The sequence below is a fragment of the Plecotus auritus genome (genome assembly GCF_963455305.1).
Source record: "Plecotus auritus genome assembly, chromosome: 8".
NCBI classification, from domain to species: domain Eukaryota; kingdom Metazoa; phylum Chordata; class Mammalia; order Chiroptera; family Vespertilionidae; genus Plecotus; species Plecotus auritus.
This window is the reverse complement of record NC_137782.1, coordinates 103020310-103041518: the sequence shown is the minus strand read 5'-3', so window position 1 is coordinate 103041518 and position 21209 is coordinate 103020310. Positions and strand designations below refer to the sequence as shown.

Sequence of the window (21209 nt, the reverse complement as noted above, 5' to 3'; positions counted from 1 at the left end):
CTCCTAGTTGCAGTTTTCCAAGCATTGGTAATCAAGAAAGGGTGTTGACTTTTGTCAGAATCTTTAAATTGTATTTATCAAGTTAATCATATGATTTTCCTTTTATTATATCCTATATAATAAAGAGGTAATATGCAAATTGACCATCACTCCAACACACAAGATGACCGCCCCCATGTGGACACCAGATGGCTGCCACAAGATGGCCGGCAGGGGAGAGCAATTGTGGGTGATCAGGCCTGCAGGGGAGGGCAGTTAGGGGTGACCAGGCCTGCAGGGGAGGACAGTTAGGAGTGACTAGGCTGGCAAGGGAGGGCAGTTAGGGGTTACCAGGAGAGCAGAGGAGGGCAGTTGGGGGCGACTAGGCCTGCAGGGGAGAACAGTTGGGGCGGGGGGGGGGGGGACCCAGGCCTGCAGGGGAGGGCAGTTGGGGGAAACCAGGCTAGTAGGGGAGGGGAGTTGGGGGCGACCAGGCCGGCAGAAGAGGGCAGTTAGGGGTTACCAGGCGAGCAGGGGAAGGCAGTTGGGGGCGACTAGATTGTTTCTGTTTTTACATTAATTTTAGAAATAGCTTCTCAATTTGCAGGGGAGGGCAGTTAGGGGCAATCGGGCTGGCAGGGGAGCAGTTAGGCATCGATCAGGCTGGCAGGGGAGTGGTTAGGGAGTCGTCAGGCTGGCAGGCAGAAGCAGTTAGGGACAATCAGGCAGGCAGGCAGGCGAGCTGTTGGGAGCCAGCAGTCCTGGATTGTGAGAGGGATGTCCGACTGCCTGTTTAGGCCCAATCTCACCGGGATTAGGCCTAAATGGGCAGTCGGACATCCCTTGAGGGGTCCCAGATTGAAGAGGGTGCAGGCTGGGCTGAGGGACACACACACACACACACACACACACCCAGTGGGATCGGGCCTAAATGGGCACTCTGACATCCTTTGAGGGGTCCCAGATTGGAGAGGGTACAGGCTGGGCTGAGGGACACCCCCCCCCCCCCGTGCACGAATTTCATGCACTGGGCCTCTAGTTTATTATATATAATATTATATTGGCACTATATGTTATATTTACCATATGATGACTTATTATCCTATATAATAAAAGCCTAATATGCTAAATGTCCGGTCATCCATTCAACCAATCAAAGTATAATATGTTAATGATTTGCTAAGGCCCCTCAACTGCTCGCTATGTGTGCACTGACCACCAGGGGGCAGATGCTCAGACCAGTAGGTTAGCTTGCTACTGGGATTCCTCTGATCAGTACTGAGTGAGATGGGCCAGACACCCTGGAGCCCTCCCATGGTCCCTCCCCAACACCTATCATGCACCAATGGGGTCCCTCAGCCTGGACTGTGCCCTCTCGTCATCTGGGACCTTTGGGGGATTTTGGAGAGCTGGTTTTGGCCCAATTCCGCTCAATGCAGGAGCTGCCCCCTGGTGGTCAATGTACTCCCACAGGAGGGAGTGCGGCTCAGCTAGAAGCAGGGCTCACAGCTGGCAATCATAGAGCCTCTACCGCCTCAGCAGCAGTGCTAAGGATGTCCAACTGACGACTTAGGCCCGCTCCCCTAAGCCATCAGTCGGACATCCCCCAAGGACTCCCGAACTGGGAGAGGGCACAGGCCCAGCTGAAAGGAACCCTGCTCCCCAGTGCATGAATTTCATGCACCAGGCCTCTAGTAATTGTATAAAAGAAATGAAAATTAGTCTCATTAAATCTTTTTCCTGTAAGCCAGGGTTTCATTCTTCATTTTTGTTTGAAAGATTCACCCACAGACCAGTCTGAAATGTGCCCCTCAGTCCCACCATGCAGCTCTCCTTCAGCTTGTCCTCTAAGCAATTTCATCTCAGTTCCACACAGCCGGCCGCTCCATTGCTTCCCAACTGCAAGCCCCCCACCCCCGCCACCTGGACTCCCCCACCCACACCCCGCTGGGCTAAGCAAGGAATGTGGGTGCTTGATAGGGACCTCCTCCTGACCTTTGGCTCACCTCAGGACCCTGCCCCAGCCTGCCCCACGCCGCTTCCCTCGGTGCAGAGCCCCCCCCCACCCCGCCCCCGCGGGGCTGGGCACAGTGGCTCCCTCATCTTTTCCTAGGTGCTCACAGCCCTGCAGCCCTAAGGGTGCGCAGCAGCCGCGCCGGCGCCTCACAGCCCCGCAGCCACGCGGCTCCACCCACGGCCCAGAGCTCCAGAGACCCACACCCACGGCCCAGAGCTCCAGGGACCCGCCACCTGTTGTCGCACCCCGCGATCCCCGCCTGCACCCCGGCCAGCGCCAGGATTGGAGCAGCACCTCCGACCGCTCGCCTCCCCCACTTTCCGCGCCCCCACTCCCTCCCGCGCCTCCGCCTGCCCACTCAGCCAGCGGCTTCTCTTTCTTCCAATTTTCTGTCTCTTTTCTCTGTTGGACTCTCCAGTTGCCTCTCCCCTTTCCCCAAACCTGGGGCTCCTCTGCTCTGGTCCTTGCTTCTGGAGCTGGGGCTGCCGCCTGCGCCCTGCCCCCTGCCCCCTGCCCCGGTGGAGGGGGACCGCCGCCCCGCCAGCCTCCAACTCCTGGGAGGTAAGGACCGCGCCCCGCGGCTGTGCCCCTCCCCAATGCCCTCCGTCGCCTGCTGGGCAGGTTTTCTGAAAACAAAATTCACTTTAAGAAGGGATCAGGGAAAAGGTATCCCTCTGCTGGGACTGCCAGTCCTGACCTTTCTGATAACGGGATGCAGCCTGCGGGAGGGTCTACTCCTGGGGACCCCTGAGGTGGAAGGGAAAGGTTGGGGAATCAGGAATCAGGGTGTGAACCTGGGATCTGTAGCTGATGCCCTGGGATAAGTCGCTGCACCTCTCTGTGCCTTGGGCAGTGCCTACTTCATTTGGCCTGAGGAAGAGGAAGCAAAAAGAACGCATCTGGATGTTTTTATAGTGTCAGAAACAAATTAAGCGCTTAATAAACGAAAACTCTCACTTTAGCTGTTTTCACTTTTCAGGAAAAAAATGGGAATGCCTTAACCTCGAAAACAATACTATTATATCATATGCGTTATAGTATATAGTAATACTATACATTACATATGAAGATTCGTGTGTAAGTATATGTGTATGTGTGTATGCACACACACATGAATAGTAAGTGGTGGAGGTGGGGGAAGCATCAGGGAAGTAATGGGCATTCATGTGGAACCCGGGCATGTTTTCTCACTCCAAGTGAGAATGCGGGCGCTAGATCTCACAGAAAACACACTTGCCAAGGTGTCCGGTTAAGAAGCCTGTCGCAGGCAGCGGCGTAAGCAGACGCAACAATGCGCCAGGTGCTCCGCTACAGAGAGGCGCCCTAAATCATATATTCTGCCTTCATTAATGTAATGCCTTCATTAATTCAGCCAATAAATCAGCGAGCAGACATAAAATGATACTATGTCAGTTAGTGAAAAGTGCTATAAATAGGAAAACCAAGAGAGGGGGGAGGGCGGGGAGGGAGCGCCCGCGTGGAGCAGACGTGCTGGGCTGATGGCGTGGGTGGCGGGAGAGGCCGCAGCCCACAGCGCTGAAAGGTAGGACAGGCTGTGAATCCCATCACAAGTCAGCCGTGAGTAGCTACTTGGGAAAAATAAGTGAAGTTGACCCCATCTGCATACCAAACAAGAAAAGGATATGTTAGTGGATGAAACAAATTAAATGTAAAGAAAAACTAAGCCATAAAAATAAAGAAAATACAGATAAGTATGTATTTGACCACTGAGGGGAAAGGCATGTTCTAAATGGTAAAGTACGCAATGGGAAAATCACAAAGCAAAAAGGCCCGACAGGTGTGGCTGCACAAATGTAAACTCTTCCGGATTTTAAAACATCAAAGGAGCAGGGGTCCTCAAACTTTTTAAACAGGGGGCCAGTTTAAAAATTCCTATGCGCACTGTGTGGGCCAGGGACTAGTGGGCTGCTAAGCAGGACAGGCAGCAGCACCCGGCGGGAGGGATATATGTCCTCGGCGGGCTGTAGTTTGAGGACCCCTGTAGGAGGAATTAAAAGGTAAACTAAACAAGTTGTAGTAAACTTCTAAAAATGGACAAAAGGCATGAAAGGACAGTTCATAAAGAGGAAACTAGCTACAAAATGCATGACTAATATTTTGCTTTCTTTATACCAACAGAAATGCATATAAAAAACATGAGATACATTGTACTAATTTGAGTACCTAATTGAAGAATGAGAATGCTCAGTGCTTACTTGGGTGTGGTAGGCAAATAATGAATTATTACCGCATTTCTGGAATGCTGTATGCATTTAAATGTTTAAAATGTATTCTTCATACTGGCTTATAGTGACACCAAGAAAGTAAGAACTATAGATAAATAATAATAGCTAACCTTTAAGTGATACTTATTATTCACCAGGTATTTTGGAATAGCAATTTATGTAACCTTCACACCAGCTCTGGGCAGTGGTATTGCTCTTCCCTTTCATGGCTAAATAAAGCAAGGAACCGGGAGGGTAACTTTTTCGGCACCATTTAGCTGATAAGGAGTAAAGCGAGAATGTGAATCCCGCCAGTCTGGCAGCACAGGCCATGCTTCAGAAACTGACCCCAACTGCTTTACATGGGAACATGGCTGTGGGCCATTTATCATGAAATACATGCTGAAATTATAACTTGTCCATATGGAAGAATATGGTGTGACAATTAAACGGGGTTGACAAAGATTTCTGCAACACAGGAAAATGCAGGATAGGAAATTATTTAAAGGTCATCTTAGTTATTTGAAAACATATAAAGTACAAGAATACACACTAAATAAAGTATTAGACATGTTGATATTATTTTCTTCTTTTCAATCTTCATTTTATACATGTCCTATAATTGGCATCTATTACTTTAGAAATCAGAAACATATTTAAAAAGAAAGGAAAGAAGGAAGAAATTTTTAAATTATGTAAAGGCAAGAAATAATATCAACATCAAACATAGCACTAAAAAAACTCCAGAATTTCCACATGCAAGAAATTTAATACCTATATCTTCTTACATATATTTTATAACTAAGTTATCTACGATATTTTTCAGAATAACTTTTCTTTTAGAAATTAACTTTTATAATTTAATATCTTAATCTTTTAAATCTGCAATAAGTACATCAGTAATTTTATATATACACATACATAGAGCAGGGCAAATACCAACTAATTTGTATACTGGAATCTTAACATGTTTCATATTGAAACTGAGTTAAGTCATCAGAATGACGAGTTATCTCATAATAACTTCATCTCTCAGTAGACCTTGAACATTTAAAAAACTGCAGACCAAGAAAACAGCAAACAGTTAGGATTGACACCAGAGCGGTGTCAACCCTAACCAGAGGAAACAGCCCTTTTCATTCTACCCTAGATAAGAGAATAGATAGTTAACAACAAAACGTGTGTGTGCATGTGCATGTGCGTGTGGAGGGGCTGCTTTAAGCCATAGAAATATTCTAATTTCATTATGAACAGTTGGTACTTTCCATACTTCCTTATTCCTTTTGTCTTTACATTATTGATTATTATCTCCTGGAAATGACATCAAATACTTGGTGATTTATTCATAAAGATTGATGTAAATAGTTTGGCAGCTCAGCCATTAAATATTATCCAGGATGTGGGCATTAATGGTTTTTTTTTTGTTGTTGTTGTTTGTGTGTGTTTTTGTTTTGCTTTGTTTAGTGTGGGAGGTGAGTTGTAACTGGTGAGAGAATTACTTTGGGCTGAGAGGCTTCATGCACCCAACCCAGGAAGTCTTCATAAACATTAGCTCTTAGATTGCTCAGTAATTTTGGAGACGGGCATTCTTACCATCTCCATTTTGGAATGAGCAAACAGACTCAGACTTTTAAGTAACCTGCCCAAGGTTGCACAGTTTGTCATGTGCCCCAGAGACCAAGCCCTTTCCATGATGCCGGGCTTCCTCAATCAGTAAAGCGAGGTGTCTGGTATAAAAGAAGCATGGGATTGCCAGCCGGCTGGCGTGGCTCAGTGGTTGAGCATCAACTTATGAACCTGGAGGTCACGGTTTGATTCCCAGTCAGGGCACATGCCCGGGTTGTGGGATTTGATCCCCAGTTGGGGGTGTGGAGGAGGCAGCAAATCAATGATTCTCATCATTGATATTTCTCTCTCTCTTTCTTCCCCCTTGCTCTCTGAAATCAATAAAAAATATATTTTTAAAAATAAAAGAAACATGGGATTATTTATGAAAAACTCAGACCTGGTATAGGAGCCCCAACGCATCCTTCCTACCTATTCTACCTCTAAATTTGTAATTAGTAGGACAAAACTTGGGTTGGAGTAAGATCGAAAGTCAACTCAGATTTGAGTTCTTTGAGTCTGTTTCTGTCTGGAATGTATGCAGTTCCCACTTTGTCTCTCCATTTTCCTAAAATAAACACATATGGGCATATGAGTGCAGAAACATGCACACACATCCACACACCTATTTCTCATTAATGAGTATTGATGAACCCTTACTATGTGCTAACCATTGTGCTGAACTTCAGGGAGGCAGTTATGTAAAGTAGACTTAGTTCCTAACTTCTGCAACTTGTGTTCTGAAGAAGATGGAAAAACAACAACTGGAACACACACACACACACACACACACACACACACACTCCTACAGGGGCAGGATGTCAAACATATTTCAGTAGATTGCAGACTGCATTCATAGAATAGCAGATTTTCTATAAATACAGTTCAACTTTGTTCTTGGAGGCAAGATTTAGTAGACCAAGCCTAAAACACATGAGGGTCTCTGTATTAGAAAATTGTATTACCAGGGATTTCTTCTGGATGCCAAACTTCATTGAAATTTTATTAATTCTACTTGCCTGAAAGTTCCAAGAAGACTTGGTGACTAGATGAAGGTCTATGAACATTTTCTGGGTTCATTTTAAAAATTCTGTGTGCCAGAAGATGTTTTAAAACCTTCTTCATAAGACAGGTATGTTTTTATGTGAAAGTTCTAACTAAACCTGACTTACTCTGTTTTCCAGGAAAACTTTTTGAAGCAGAACCCTAAAACATGCATCTGGGACAACTGCCCTTGACGCTTTTGGTGCTTATGTTTAGGGACACCACAGGTAAGTCATAGCAAGGTTTTGCTGCTTGTTTTAGGAGGTTGCTATAGAGGAGGCTGAATTTATTAAAATTAGCGAGTGATTTTAAATTCAAAGAGTTGCCTAATGTTTTGGTGTCTCTGCTCTGGCACAGAGACTAAATCCCACAGGAGTGGGATCAAATAAAGAAACATATTGGTTTATTGGAAAGAAGAAAAGGTGGCCCCCGAGTTAATGTAGAGAGAGCAGAGTGTGAAACCTTGCATCCTGAAGTAAATTACATTTGTCTGGATGAAAATCTGCTTTGTGTTGTTTGAAACTGAATATGTCACAGATGACTTTTTTACTGACATTTAGAACATTTTACACAAATTATCTCCTTCCCAAAATGAAGGTAAAGATCCATGTCATAATTTAGGGAATGAAGGATGTTCGTGGGAATACCTTACAAATATTAAGGAAAATATTCTAGTCAGAGCAACTACTAGTATATATGAAAGACACGTCTTAGGCCAGGGAAGTCAAGGAAGCTTTATGGGAGGTGTTGAATACCAATTTTAATTTATTAGCAGTGACTGCTTGATGACTTTAAAAAAATATTTTAAATTGACTTTTAGAAAGAGAGGAAAGGAGGGGGAGAGAGAATCATCCACATGAGATGGAAACATCTATCAGCTGCCTCCTGCATGCCCCCTACTGGGAATTGAGCCTGCAACCTGGGCATGTGCCTGACCAGGAATCAAACCCACCACCTCTCAGTACGTGGGATGCAGCATCTGTACCCACTACCGCCCCTACCAGTTCAGTGTCTGGCTGAGTAGACTGGTTGAGGGCAGAAGCCCCTCTGAAGTCTCTGGGTTTCTGGCGTCTTCTCTATGGAGACTCCTCAGTAAGGATGTTTTCAGGAAGGTGTGGCAACCCTGTGTCTTCTGTGGCTTCCCGTATGAGGAAGTTGTCGTGTGCAACACTTTCTTTTAAAAGATTACACTGCATGTGCCTGCCTGCTGGGGTAGGGGGTCAGTCGCTGCCCTCATGGTTGGGAGGACCTGTTGGTATCTCTGCCCTCACTTATGTTCTGGAAATGCTTCGGTGTTGGGAAATCATCTATGTCACCATGTGTTTGATTTTTTCTTTTATTTTGCTAATCTTTTGAAGAAACCTGTACTGCACGTCCTCATATTAATGCCCTTGAAGGGGAACCTTTCTTTCTGAAATATTGCCCATTTTTTCCTGGGCATGAGAATGAACCAAGCACCACAAAGTGGCTCAAAAGCAATGACTCACATGGACGTGCTGAGCTCCGCTCAAGCAGTTCACCCAGAATGACTTTGCATGATTATGTTTTGGAGTTTTGGCCAGTTGAGTTGGATGACAGTGGATCTTACTTTTTCCAAATGGGGTGAGTATCCTTTCTCTTTGTGTTAGTGTATTTCACGGCACTCCAGGACTTGGTTCAGCAAATCAAATGGACAGTAATCTGAAAGGTCAGATAACCCAAGCATTTTGTCTCTCCTACTCTTCCTACAATAAGAAATAAACACTTCATTATTGGAAAATTAAACTAGATGGTGCCCCTGTGTTTATGTTCTTTGTGGTCTTAATGAAATGAAGACGATGAAAGGTGATTACCTTAAAATTGTTTCCTTTTAGGGTATTCTTGCCAAAGGTAGGTGAAGGCTGAGTGGCATTCATTCTCAGATTCAGCCAGGCCTGCTGGCTAGAGCTGCTGGTCAAGCGGAACGCGTGGCTGGGCTGGGACGGACGTTGTGAGCATGAACAGGGGCAGTGCCTGCTCCTGGCAGTGTGCGCACAGATGGCGGGGTGATGGGTGTAGATACACCCTGGTCTAGTTCTCAGGTGTTTGCTGAGGGCTGGTGACAATGCGTGGAGGAGATGTGCCTGGCAGTCGATGACAAAGCTCTGCCCAGGGCCGGGGGAGGGGCGCACTGAAGGGCCTGGCACAGCCTTCTTCTGGCACCAAGCGTGCGGACTCCCAGAGTCAGAACATGTCTAGGAAAGGAGGGAACCGGCTGAACGTGCCAGCTGCTGAGTTCGCTCTCTTTATCCTTTGTTTGATGAGATGGGAGGCGAGTACCTGGAGAAGGAATGTCCCGTGATGGGCGTTGGTGAGGACATGGAGGTCCGTGTTGATCAATTACTTTGGCGATCTTATATATGTACTTAGGTATCTATGTGTGCATGTATTTTATAGAAATTTGAGACCGACCTATAGGAAATAGCTCAGGGCCGGAGGAGTGGTGATGGTGCCAATGTCAGGAGCACCTGGAGTGAGTCCTGATCGTATGGGTGTGGTGAAGGTAGAGTGAGATGTCCCAGTGAAGCCTAGCATCACTCCTGCGGTTTTAGGGAAGTGAGGTCACTTGGTTTGTTTTTACATATAGGCACCCAAGAGTCAGAAAGAAATTCAAGAACTCTTGTTTTTAACCAATGAAATGTATGTGATCTTTTAGGAGACATGATTCCAGAAGTGAGTCACAGCTGGACTTTTCACAGTAACGTAGCGTCAACACTGGCCATCAGGGTGAGAAGCACTGCTCCCTGAGCCTGGAGAATGAAGGCAGCATTTGAATGAACAGGGCAGAGAGCACGGGAGGGGCCCACCTCCCCCAGCGCCACTCACAGACCGACAGGGATAGGGGGCATGACCTGTCTCCAACACAGAAGGTGGAGAACACAGCCTACATTAGGGAGAGAAGTGGGATCATCAGAGGTCGGATGGCAGAGAGGGGTGCGGACCAGGAGGCCAGGAGGAGACGGCAGCCCAGGAGCTCACGGGCTGTGGGGAGTGGAGGCTGGTGAGTGAGATGAGACTAAGCAATGGTGGAAAGAGCAGGCTTAACAATGGCTTTGAAAGTAAGTGGGAACCATGAAGATACAGGCTTTCTGAAGGTGGTACAACTGACGTGTGTGCACATGGCAGTGGGCACCTTGTAGGTGAGTGAGGCCTGTGGTCTCTGTGGGACGTGTCCATGCAGACCTCACTCCTGGATTGCCCCCTTAGAACTGCAGCCTGGCATTTTCAGGAAACGCTGGCTAGTGGTCACATTCCTCTGGAGACAGACACTCCACTCCTGCAGTGAAATCCCTGGGTCAGATAAGTTCTAAGAGGAAACCCACTGAGAAGGAGGGTGCAGGAGAGTCCTTGATGTCAGAGTCAAGACGTGAAGGCGGAGGGAACAGTGCCCGCAGATCAGGCACAGGCTGAGCAGTGGTGGGCTTTGCCAGGGCCCCGGCGAGTGGGCTGGTCTCTTCAATTCCTCTGTGTCGCCAGGGGTGGTTCTCGCACCAGGATGACTGGCCCTGACAGGGCTGTGGGCGGTCACCCTCTGGGTGGGGCTCAGCTGCACGCCCCCTTGGAGCTCCTTGAGGCACAGGGCACCCCTTGTTTCAGCACCAGGTGCCTGGGGCGCAGGTCAGCCGGGGGAGTGCTTGCTGAGTGATAGGGCCGAGCGCTGCAGAGCAGGAAACAGTCTGACCTGAGAGCATGGGGAGGTGTCATCAGCTTCCCAGAGAGATCCAGACACAAGCCTGCCCGGGGCAGCGGGCCAGCAGGGAGCACCGGCCACGCGGGAGAGGCCCTGCAGCTCCACACTGTCATGGCCGCTGACCCCTCCTATAAGCCCAGGACGACAAAGGCCTGCCCGCGCCCTCTGCTCCCAGCCCAGCCGATCCTATATAAATTCACATGCAAGGGAAGGGCCAGGCTCACACTGATTGTCATCACATAGTCTTTTCCAAAACACTCCTGGCCTTTAGGACCAAAGAGATGGGTGTGCATCCTGGCTGAAGGCCTCCCAGGCGTGTGCCACGGGAGTTGTTTAACTTACTTGAAGGTTAGCTTTCTCACTTACCCTAAGGAAAGTCATCCCGCGCCACTGCAAGTGCAGCCGCTGGACCAGGGGTGCCAGTGGTTCCATTCAGTGCAGACTCAAAGGGGAGCCGGGAGCACCTCCTTGGGCACAGACTTTTCACACACACAGGGCAACTGTTGGATTTGGTATAGGACTCTACATACTGCTTACACAGTTTAAGCAAACATTAGATTGCTAACAATTTTCTTCTAAAAACTGCAAAATTTCTTTCTTTTAGATTTCTAATTTCTAATCAGAAGGAACAATAATATTCAAATTAACTTTTGCTCAGCGAGGCACGTAAGTGCTAATAGGATACGCTGAAGGCAACCCACAGTAAGAGAAAAGCATTGGCCTAAGCAACCCTGAGAAATTCAGACTTTCAGAAAGCAAGTTCGGGCCTCATGAAGATATTGCCTCCCTCCTGTCTTGGGTTAAGAATCCCTGAACTTGTTTATCGCCAAAATCATTGATGTTTTAAAAATTTCTGGTCTGCAGTAGGCTTTGTGTGTGTGTGTGTCTGTGTGTGTGTGAGTGCGCGAGTGTACATGTGTGTGCACGCATGTGTGTACTTTCAGGTCTGCTCAGGTTTATCTTTATCCCCGCCTTCTACCCCCATCCCATGACAGTTAAATTTCTTGCTACGCTGAACCTAAAAGAGGCAGAGCAGAGTTTGGGCATCAGTAAATGATTCTCTTTATATAAAAATAGGAAAAAAAATTTTGTTGCATTGGTTACTCAATGATGGTATTTGCAAAGTCCCTGTACTAATTATAAAATATCTTTAAACCTTTATGTCATAGATATCATACTCATGAATGGAGACTAAATGTCATCAGAAGAAGTAAACACAACTGTTTTACTGAAAAACAAGTAATTAGTAAAACTGTGGAAGTTGGGAAGGCTTTGCAGGTGGACTGTAACCATAGTTACTATCGAAACCTGGTCAACAGAACGGCACTGTATAAGGTAACACTTTCAAAATGTTTTAACTTCAGACCTGGTAGAAAAGACAAAATTCCAAAATGAGGGTCTGGTGGCTGTGGAGCTTTTGTTCTCGGGACATATAAGCTGTGTGACCTCAGGCAGCTCACTGGCCCTCTCTGAGTGAGGTGACCCCTAGGGCTGCTGTGATGAGAGCCTACACATGAGGCATGGGGCACAGCTCCTGCCTGATACTGAGGTTCAGTAAATTACAAGGCTTCCTCTCTCTTGTCCTTCATTAGTTTGTCTTCTTTTTCAATAAATTAATTTTTAGAAATATTAAAGATTTTTATTTTCCTCTTCCACATATACTTAAAATTTTAAATTCTATTATATACACACTAGAGGCCCTGTGCACAAAATTTGTGCATGGGGTAGGGGGTCCCCTCAGCCCAGCCTGCACCATCTCCAATCCAGGACCCCTCAGGGATCAGGCCTAAACCAGCAGTCAGACATCCCTCTCACAATCTGGGACCGCTGGCTCCTAACCACTCACCTGACTACCTGACTGATCACTCCTAACTGCCCCCCTCCCTGCCAGCCTGATCACCCCTAACCACCTCTGCCTGCTGACCTGATCACCTCTAACTGCCCCCCCTGCCAGACTGGTCGCTCACAACTGCCCCCCTCCCCACCGGCCTGGTTGCCCCCAACCGCCCTCCTGCCAGCCTGGTCACCCCCAACTGCCCCCCTCTTCTGGCCTGGTTGCCCCTAACTGCCCCCACCTGCCAGCCTGGTCACCCTTCATGGACCCCCTGCTGGCCTGGTTGCCCCCAACTGCCCCCCTGCTGGCATGGTCACCCCACGCAGCCTGCTGTTTAGTCATTTGGTCATCCCTCATTAACCCTCCTGCCAGCCTGGTTGCCCCATGCAGCCTGCTGTTCAGTCATTTGTTTGTCCCTCACTAACCCCCCTGCCAGCCTGGTCGCCCCCAACTGCCCCCCCCCTACCAGCCTGGTTGCCCCACACAGCCTGCTGTTCGGTCGTTTGGTCGCCCCTCATTGCCCACCTGCCAGCCTGGTTGCCCCACGCAGCCTGCTGTTCGGTCATTACTGTGAGGGCGTCCTGACCAATTACCCTATTATTAGTATAGATTTTTCTGATTATGTAAGTTCATTTTATAAAATTGGAAGGTAGAGAAATGACTAGGAAGATAGCGGAAATAACTTATAATCCCATCAGCCAGAGACATTTTTTTCCCTGTGTAAACATCTTTTTTTAAAAGTGGTATTTTTAATGGCTTGTATTTTTCTTTATTTACTAAAAATTATATTGTGATTATTCTTCCATATCTTTAAACATTCTTCTGACATGAGATTCCATGTGTATGTCCTTGTACCTGACTAATCCCCTGTTATGGACATTTGTTAGTTTCTACTTTTCACTATTACTAAGACTAAAACAAATATTATTCCTGTAAGTCTTTGAGTGTATATATGACTTTATCCTCTAACCAAATCCATAAACGTGGAATTATTGGGTCAGAGACTAAGAGCAGGTGTGTGCCTTTTGACACACATCAAACTCTGTGCCAGGGTCCAGGCCAGCTAACCCCTCCTCCCGCCTTGGCCATCACCCTGGCGGGCTGCTCAGGGACCTCTAAACCCCTGACATGTCAACCTTCTGCAGCTCTTAGTAGTCCCCCCACTCTTCTCAATAACACATTAAACTTTTTTTTGTGTATTAATTGCATCTTTGTATTATTTCTTTTGTGGATTGTCTACTTTCTTCAGTTAGTGTATCTTTTACTTGTTAAGCTATAAGAGCTCTTTTAGGCAATACTATAGAGATTATTATATAGAGAGATTTGTATACACTCACATGTATATTATATATACACATGCACTTGCACACTCACATGTATGCAAATACAATATACACACATACATAAATAATATGCATGCACACACACAACCCAAATTGTATTATTTCTGTAAAAGCACAAGCATGAAGGCCGTGGTTGCATTGCAGAGCTGAGAGAGGGTGGTCTGAACAGAAGACCTTGGAAAAGATGAAACTGATTTCCTAGGAACTTTTGTTTGTTCCTTTTGAGTGAACACTGTTTACTTGTGTTTTTCAAGGACAGCTCTTACGCAAAATGTTTTCTAAATGTCTGAGCCAGTCTGCAGTGGACTTGACCCCATTTCCTGCCAAGCGTGCAAATGTTTGCAGCACATGACATGTGAGGCTCAGCGTGCGGGGTCTCAGCAATCCCCACATGCAGACCGTTAGCTTAGAGGATGGAGCTGGGGGTGCTCTTAGCTGGACAGATGACCTCAGGGCTCAGTTTCACAGCCTGTTTACACATCTTGACCTACTTGAGGGAGGGGAGCAAGGAAACTGAATCAGTAAACAATTGACGGAAAAAAGGAAGAGTCCTTGATATTTCAACATGGCCAGGGAAGGGTCAGTTTGAGTTTATAAACATTCGGTGTCCACAGAAGCAATCCCTCGCCAGCCCACGCTGCACCCTCTGCCAGGTGCCACCAGCTTGGCCACTTTGAGAGAGGAGCTGCGGGGACAGGGGCACGCAGTCAGGATTAGCAGTTCAGTTCCTGTTTTCCCAGCTGGTTCTAAGATCGCTTCATAACCTACCTCTGAGTGAAGAGGACTGCCAAGGTGGCATTCTTGTTGTTGTTAATCCCTCTGACATAGATGGAAGTGTGTGATGCAGAGGCGTGTGCATGCGTGCGTATGTGTCCTTGGACTTGATTATTCTCCATGCATTTCCAATCAGGCACTGTCTCCTGGTGCAGGACATCAAACGAGGTGTCTGCTAAGTGCTCAGTCCTCAGAGTCACTTGCTCCCGTGCCCCACCCCTACACCTGTCATGAAATAGAATTATGTAAAATTTTGAATTCTTATAATATAACATTGCTTTTACCTAAAATATTTTAACTTGCTTTTTAAAAACAGAACTGTGAAAAGATAGAGAACAATAAAAACCCATCTTTAAAGAAGAATGCAGAGTTTAAAGACCAGGGATATTACACCTGCATGTTTTTCCTTCATCACAATGGAAAACTATTTAATGTTACCAGCACCTACAATATAACAATAGTTGAAGGTAAGAGAAATTTTAGATTTGGGAGGAAACAAATGTATCTTAGCAAAATAGACTATTTTTTCTCCTAAAGCAGTACAGGAAGCCAGAGGCAACCTAGTGGGCGCCGGGGCCACACCACTCATTCAAATGAAGGCTCCCAGCCATGGGGCTATGTTCACTGTGCCTGAAATTCTTGGGGAAAGGGGGTGTAATTAAAGTTCATAAAGGCGAACCTCCCCTGAGTCAGTTCCCTTATTTGGTATTTGAATAAATTATGGGGTCTTTTATTGTTAAGCATTTGTTTTCCCACAACAAATATTTATTGAGGATACCTGTATTTAATAACCTCTGAGCACTGGGAGGGATGGGAGCAGGGAAATAGGAAATAAAGTGAGTAACGTACTCTCCTCAAGAACCCGATTGTAGTCAGGAAAGGTGATGAGCCTCATAGAGCTACACGCAGGGGTGAAGGATGCTGATCCACCTCACAGTCAAAAACCTGGGTATAACTTTTGGTTTTCCCAAAACGCAACTACTAATAGCTAGGTCTTGGTGAGCAACCTTACTTATAACACGTATTTTGTATGTCATATGCATTATGTTCTGTGTTCTTACAATTAATTAAGCTAGAGGGAAAACACTTTATTAAGAAAATCCTAAGGAAGAGGAAGTACATTTGCTGTATTTAATGAAAAAGTCTGCATATAAGGGGGCCCATGCAGTTCAGACCTGCATTGTTCAAGGGTCACCTGCTCATGAGCCTGGAGTCATCCAGGAGATATTCAGGGCCTGGAGGGAGTACAGAGTGAAGACAGGTGAAGGGGGCTCACCGGTCCAGGCGGGCGTGATGGGCGGCAGGAGGCAGGAGCTTGAGGAGAGGGTGCCAGGAGCCAGGCCTGGGGTGGGAGGGTGCACTTGGAGATGATGGCTCTCGGTCTGGTTTATCATGGACCCAGATTGCATACAGTGGAAAAACTCAGGCCTGGGTTTTTGAGTGATGGAGGCCTTAGAGGTGACTTAATTAACCTTTCCCAGGGAAGCTGTCCTTTGCGTGGCCCAGGACGACTCTTCCAGTGCGTCTGGGTAATGACTATGGACACCACCAGGTCACAGAGGCCCAGATTGTACTATTTGGTTGTTGAGAGTCATTTTCCCTGTTGAGTCCAACATGCCTCATGAGCCTCTCTTCAGTGACACACAGATGGGCTGCCCCCTCCTAACGTGTTTCCCCTTGACATTCCTCCCCGCCTTCTGTAAGACTCCTGTGACACCTCACTCCGCAAGCAGGAACTCATAGGAACCAGAGCTGCTGGGCTCCGGCCATGTGTTCCTCTTCTTGTTAATTATCCACTTACGTAGCTGTACTCCATACATTGCTCACGGTTCAACTGCCACACACTCACTGTCCCCTAACAACAGAAATTACTTATCCAATGGTTCTGAAAGTCGGGAGTCTAACATGGTTTGACTGGGATAAAATTAAGGTCTGAGAAGGACTGCATTCCTGCTGGAGGTCCTGGGGGAAATAGGTTTCCTTGTTTTTCCAGTTTCTAAAAACCACCTGTGCCCTCACCTCCTGCCTCCTGCATCTCCCACCTGTGCCCTCACCTCCTGCCACCTCCATCTCCCACCTGTGCCCTCACCTCCTACCTCCTCCATCTCCCACCTGTGCTCCCACCTCCTGCATCCTGCATCTCCCACCTGTGCCCTCACCTCCTGCCTCCTGCATCTCCCACCTCTGCTCTCACCTCCCGCCTCCTCCATCTCCCACCTGTGCCCTCACTTCCTGCATCTCCCACCTGTGCCCTCACCTCCTGCACTCTTTTCATCTGCAAAGCCTGCAATGGACCATCTTCAAATCTCTCTCTAACCTTTGCTCCCAACAATCACACTTCCTTTCCTGACACACTTCTTCTCTCTTATGAGGACCCCTGTAATAACACCGGGTCCATCTGGATGACCCAGGACACTGTCCTCATGTGAAATTCCTCAGTGTAGTCACATTGCAGGTCACTTTGCCATGTGAGGTGTAATATTCACAGGAGCTGGGAAGTAGGATGGGAACAACTCTTTGGAGGGGCATTATTCTGCCTGCCACAACCTGTACCTGGGAATTCCATAACTTAATTCTGAAACTCAGATATCTTAAATTCTCTATATGTCCCCTAAATTCTTCGGTTTTATTTTCCCATATATATCCTTCAATCTCATATACATCTCTGGTCCTTTGACACTTCCACCACCAACACTCTCACCCCACCCGTCCCCGCGTTTCACTCATCAGCTCTTCTCTTATTCTGCCCTGGAAGGATTAAGAATATTCATGATGGAAAGAGCCCTTAGGACAGGCCAGACACTATACCAGATGCTTGAATGGAATCATCTCTTATACTCCTCCCAGCAGCCTTGGGTGAATTAGATTACTTGTTTGTGCCTCAGATGCCTCATAGTCAATGGTGTAGTGCGGGTTCCTCCCTCCGGGCTGTTCCGAGGACAGAGGGATGTGAGTGAGGCATTGAGATGGTGCCAAGGACAGGGAGAGCAATGTTGTCATTACCACCTCTCGGCGTCCCACCCCCCACCCACCGCTCCACAGGCTCCTTTCCTGCCTCAACTACCCATCGCATGGATTGTGTCTTCTTTTGGGCTGCCAGCTGTCTCTCAGGATTCAGCTCAAATGCTTCCCCACCTCTGTGTCCCCATGCCTCTTATTCATATTTCAGATTGCTGCCAGAGCTTGGGTCACGTGTCTGTCTCTGACAGTAGACTGAGAAGCTCTTGGAAAGAAGGGATCGAACTGAGTTCTCTTCCACACCTTGCATCTCCCACATGGACGCCTGGCAGTTGGTGCATAGTAGGTGCTCAGTACATGTCTGTTGAGTGAATTATTGAGCCTCATTCCACAAGTCTAGACTCTTAACCATCCTGGCCATTTTCCTTTGGATTGGTGATGTTTGCATCATTCTTCTAAAATACAGAGCTTAGAGCTGAACAGCTGGGAGGTATCTTGACCTCCACTAAGGACACTGGGACGCTGAGCTCAACGCAGTCGGTGTGGTGCGGTGATTGCCTACACCTGATCAGGCTGTAGGTCCCTAAGCCACCAGGAGCTGAGCACGGTGGTCTTGAGTCAGTTCTCTTGTCTCCCACCCGGCACCTATGTTTTCTTCTCCTGCCTGGCTGAGCTGGTGATGTGCCCTCCTGCTGGCAGCCGCCATGCTGTTTTGATTACTGTCAGACTAGGCCTCCAGGGCATGTCCCAGGCTGCTTTCTTCCTTTCGTACCTTAAAGAGGGTCTCGCCCTTCACTTGACACCAATCCCACTAATCCAGTGCTGCTCTGGTTCCCAGTCACACACTTCACGTTTTAGAGACGGGTCCAGAGGAAGAGAATCCATAGCGTTTCCCATGACTCAGAGCTGCCCGCCCTGTGTCCTTGCGTGGACACCTGCTCCTCACACTCCCAGCCCGGGCAGCAGTTCTTTGGAGCCACTTCAGCTCCTGGTGCCCACGGGGATTCCAGACCTGCCCAGCGAGTCTGAATCTCAGAGGAACCAGACCTGCTGGGGTTTCCTGCCCTAGTTTCACTCTCCAGTTCCTGCCCATATGCTGCTCCACCCCCTTCTCCGCTGGCACCTGCCTTGCTGGTGTGAGGGGGCTCCGGCAGGCAGTGCTGCGGGAACCTCCCCCCCTCCCCTTCCTCCCCCCCCTCCCTCCCCGCATTGAGTGCCAGGAGGTTGGGAAGGCTGCTCCAGACTAGGTGTAAATGCCCCCAAACACCAGATGTGCACCAGGGTCCAGCCCTGAGGAGGTGGGCAGTGCTGTCACAGAAGCAGCAGGACTTGATCCTGTACCAGGGGTCCTCAAACTTTTTAAACAGGGGGCCAGTTCACTGTCCCTCAGACCGTTGGAGGGCCGGAATATAGTTTAAAAAAAGAACTATGAACAAATTCCTATGCGCACTGCGGGCCCGGGACAAGTCGGCTGCTAAGCAGGACAGGCAGCGCCACCCGGCAGGCCGGATAAATGTCCTCAGCGGGCCGCATGTGGCCCACGGGCCGTAGTTTGAGGACCCCTGCTAGCCGGTCAGTGTGTGACAGTGGCTCTAGGCAGGGGTGGGCAAACTTTTTGACTCGAGGGCCACAATGGGTTCTTAAACTGGACCGGAGGGCCGGAACAAAAGCATGAATGGAGTGTTTGTGTGAACTAATATAAATTCAAAGTAAAGGAGTGGAGGGGAGAGCAAGAGAACCCTCCGCTCTTTCGGCTCCGCGGGCTGGATAGAACAGCCGAACGGGCCAGATCCTGCCCGCAGGCTGTAGTTTGCCCACAGCTGCTCTAGGGGCTCTGCAATGATTAGCCGCTTCAGGTTGTCTCAGGCGTCCACAGCAGCTGCTGGGATGTCCTTCCTGAGAATAGCTAGACGAGAGCTCCTGGGTGGGTGGGGGGGGTGCATAGGTCACTGAGGGAGAGAAGGAGAGCTGAGCCTGGGGCGAGGCACCAGGGCAGAGGCTGAGAGGGAGTGGGTCTTGCACGGAGTGGAGGAGGCCCTTGGAGGGGGGTGGAGGGGGAGCAGGAGGCACCAGAGGCCTGGCCTGAGCCTGAGCCTGAGCCTCGGTACCCCCCATGAGCCGCTTCCTCCCGCACTGAGCACAGCAGCAGAGGCCGGGACTTGACTTGAGGGAAAGCTAACCCTGTGAGCTTTCTCCAGCCCTGTGAGCTCTGGAGGTGATGGAAGCGAAACGAGAGGCAATAGTCACCGCGCCATTGCAAGCATGACTGAAATGGAAGCCGCGGTGACTGAGAGTCTGTGCTGTGCGGAATAAGCAGATTAAACCACCTGTGCCCTCACCTGCTGCCTCCTCCGCAGGAGTAATACCAACACACTTTTCTTTTTTCACTTTTAGGTCACAGTACTGTAATTCCAGTTATTCTTGGATCAAAGATTAACCATGTTGAAGTGGAATTAGGTATGCTTTCACATGCTTATGTATTCTGCATTTATGAATGGGGCCTACAGAGACTCCAAGGCTAAACCTGATCGTTACTGATCAATGTTGTGTGTGTAACACATTGCATATTTAGGGCGGAACATTACAAAAGCAGCAAAGCTTGTCATGGTTTGAGTGTTGCCATTTTTAGCTAATGAAAATGAACAGCCTGGAACGGCCTGTGGTTTGCAAATTAGGGTTTTACTCACCCTGCTTGTGGCTTTTCTCTAACAGTCTCTATGGTCATTTTTAAGTATGAAAACTCAGTAAGAATGCTCAGGGACATTCTTCAGACTTGTCTGATTTGAGTATCTGATTAATGAATTGAACCCTGAATTGACTGCACAATCAGGAATTGTCTAGAGAGGTCTGGAGGAATCAACATCTTCTTTCGAAAAGAAAAGAAAGGAAGGAACGAAGACATTAACAGTGTAAACCAAGTTTTCTGTGAGGTGATTGAAATATGTTAATGAGTTAAATTTGCCAGCAACTCGGAGAGTCTTTCCATATCAGGAAGAAATGACTGAAGCTCAGAAAGGTTAAGTGTTTGTCTTGAGCGAAGCCACTGGACAGTGGCGCAGGCGGGCTCCAGGCCTGCTTCTGCAGCCCACACCCGGTCACCACTGGTCCTGGCTGTTAACCACACACACGTTCTATGTTGCTCGGGTACTCTGCCACTTGTATTTGTGGTTTTCCTGCTTTCTATTTTTTACTGCTTTATGAACTTGTCTATTATTTTTCTCCTCATTTTGGGTTTAATTTGCACCTCATTTTGTATTTGTCCTCACGGAGAGTTAGGGAGTTATTTCCAGTTACTTTCTCTTGCAGTATATGCAATTTCAGCTCTAAATTCCCTTATCACGCCTTTAGCTGTTTGTTCCACAAGTACTGAAACACCAGATTTTCATTGCTGTTCCTTTGAAACTTTAAAAAACTTTTTCTTATGATTTCCTCTTTCATCTATGGATTGTTTGTGTTTTTTACTGTCCAAATATTTGGACAATTTTGTAGTTATTTTTCTGTAATTGATGTCCAGTTTAGTTCTATTATGATCCAAGATTATATACCATATTGTTTCAATCTTTTGAAACTTGTAGTAACCTGCTTAAGGACCAGAATACAGTGTATTTTAAAAATATTTTTAAAATTGATTTCAGAAAGAAAGGGAGAGGGAGAGAGGAATAGAAAAAAAAATCAATGATGAGAGAGAATCATTGATAGCTGCCTCCGGCACACCCTCTAC

General features: G+C 47.6%; 1 protein-coding gene across 1 annotated transcript in view; it reads left to right on the top strand.

Moving 5' to 3' along the window:
• The first annotated feature begins 7010 nt into the window (after positions 1-7010).
• The window catches only part of IL18R1 (interleukin 18 receptor 1), a 33130-nt gene continuing 18931 nt past the window's right edge, over positions 7011-21209 (top strand). The window contains exons 1-5 of the mRNA XM_080684650.1: positions 7011-7097; positions 8229-8472; positions 11749-11914; positions 14847-14997; positions 19883-19945. Coding sequence (XP_080540776.1) covers positions 7040-7097; positions 8229-8472; positions 11749-11914; positions 14847-14997; positions 19883-19945 — 682 coding nt within the window. The 5' untranslated portion in view covers positions 7011-7039. The remainder of the gene's footprint in view (positions 7098-8228; positions 8473-11748; positions 11915-14846; positions 14998-19882; positions 19946-21209) is intronic.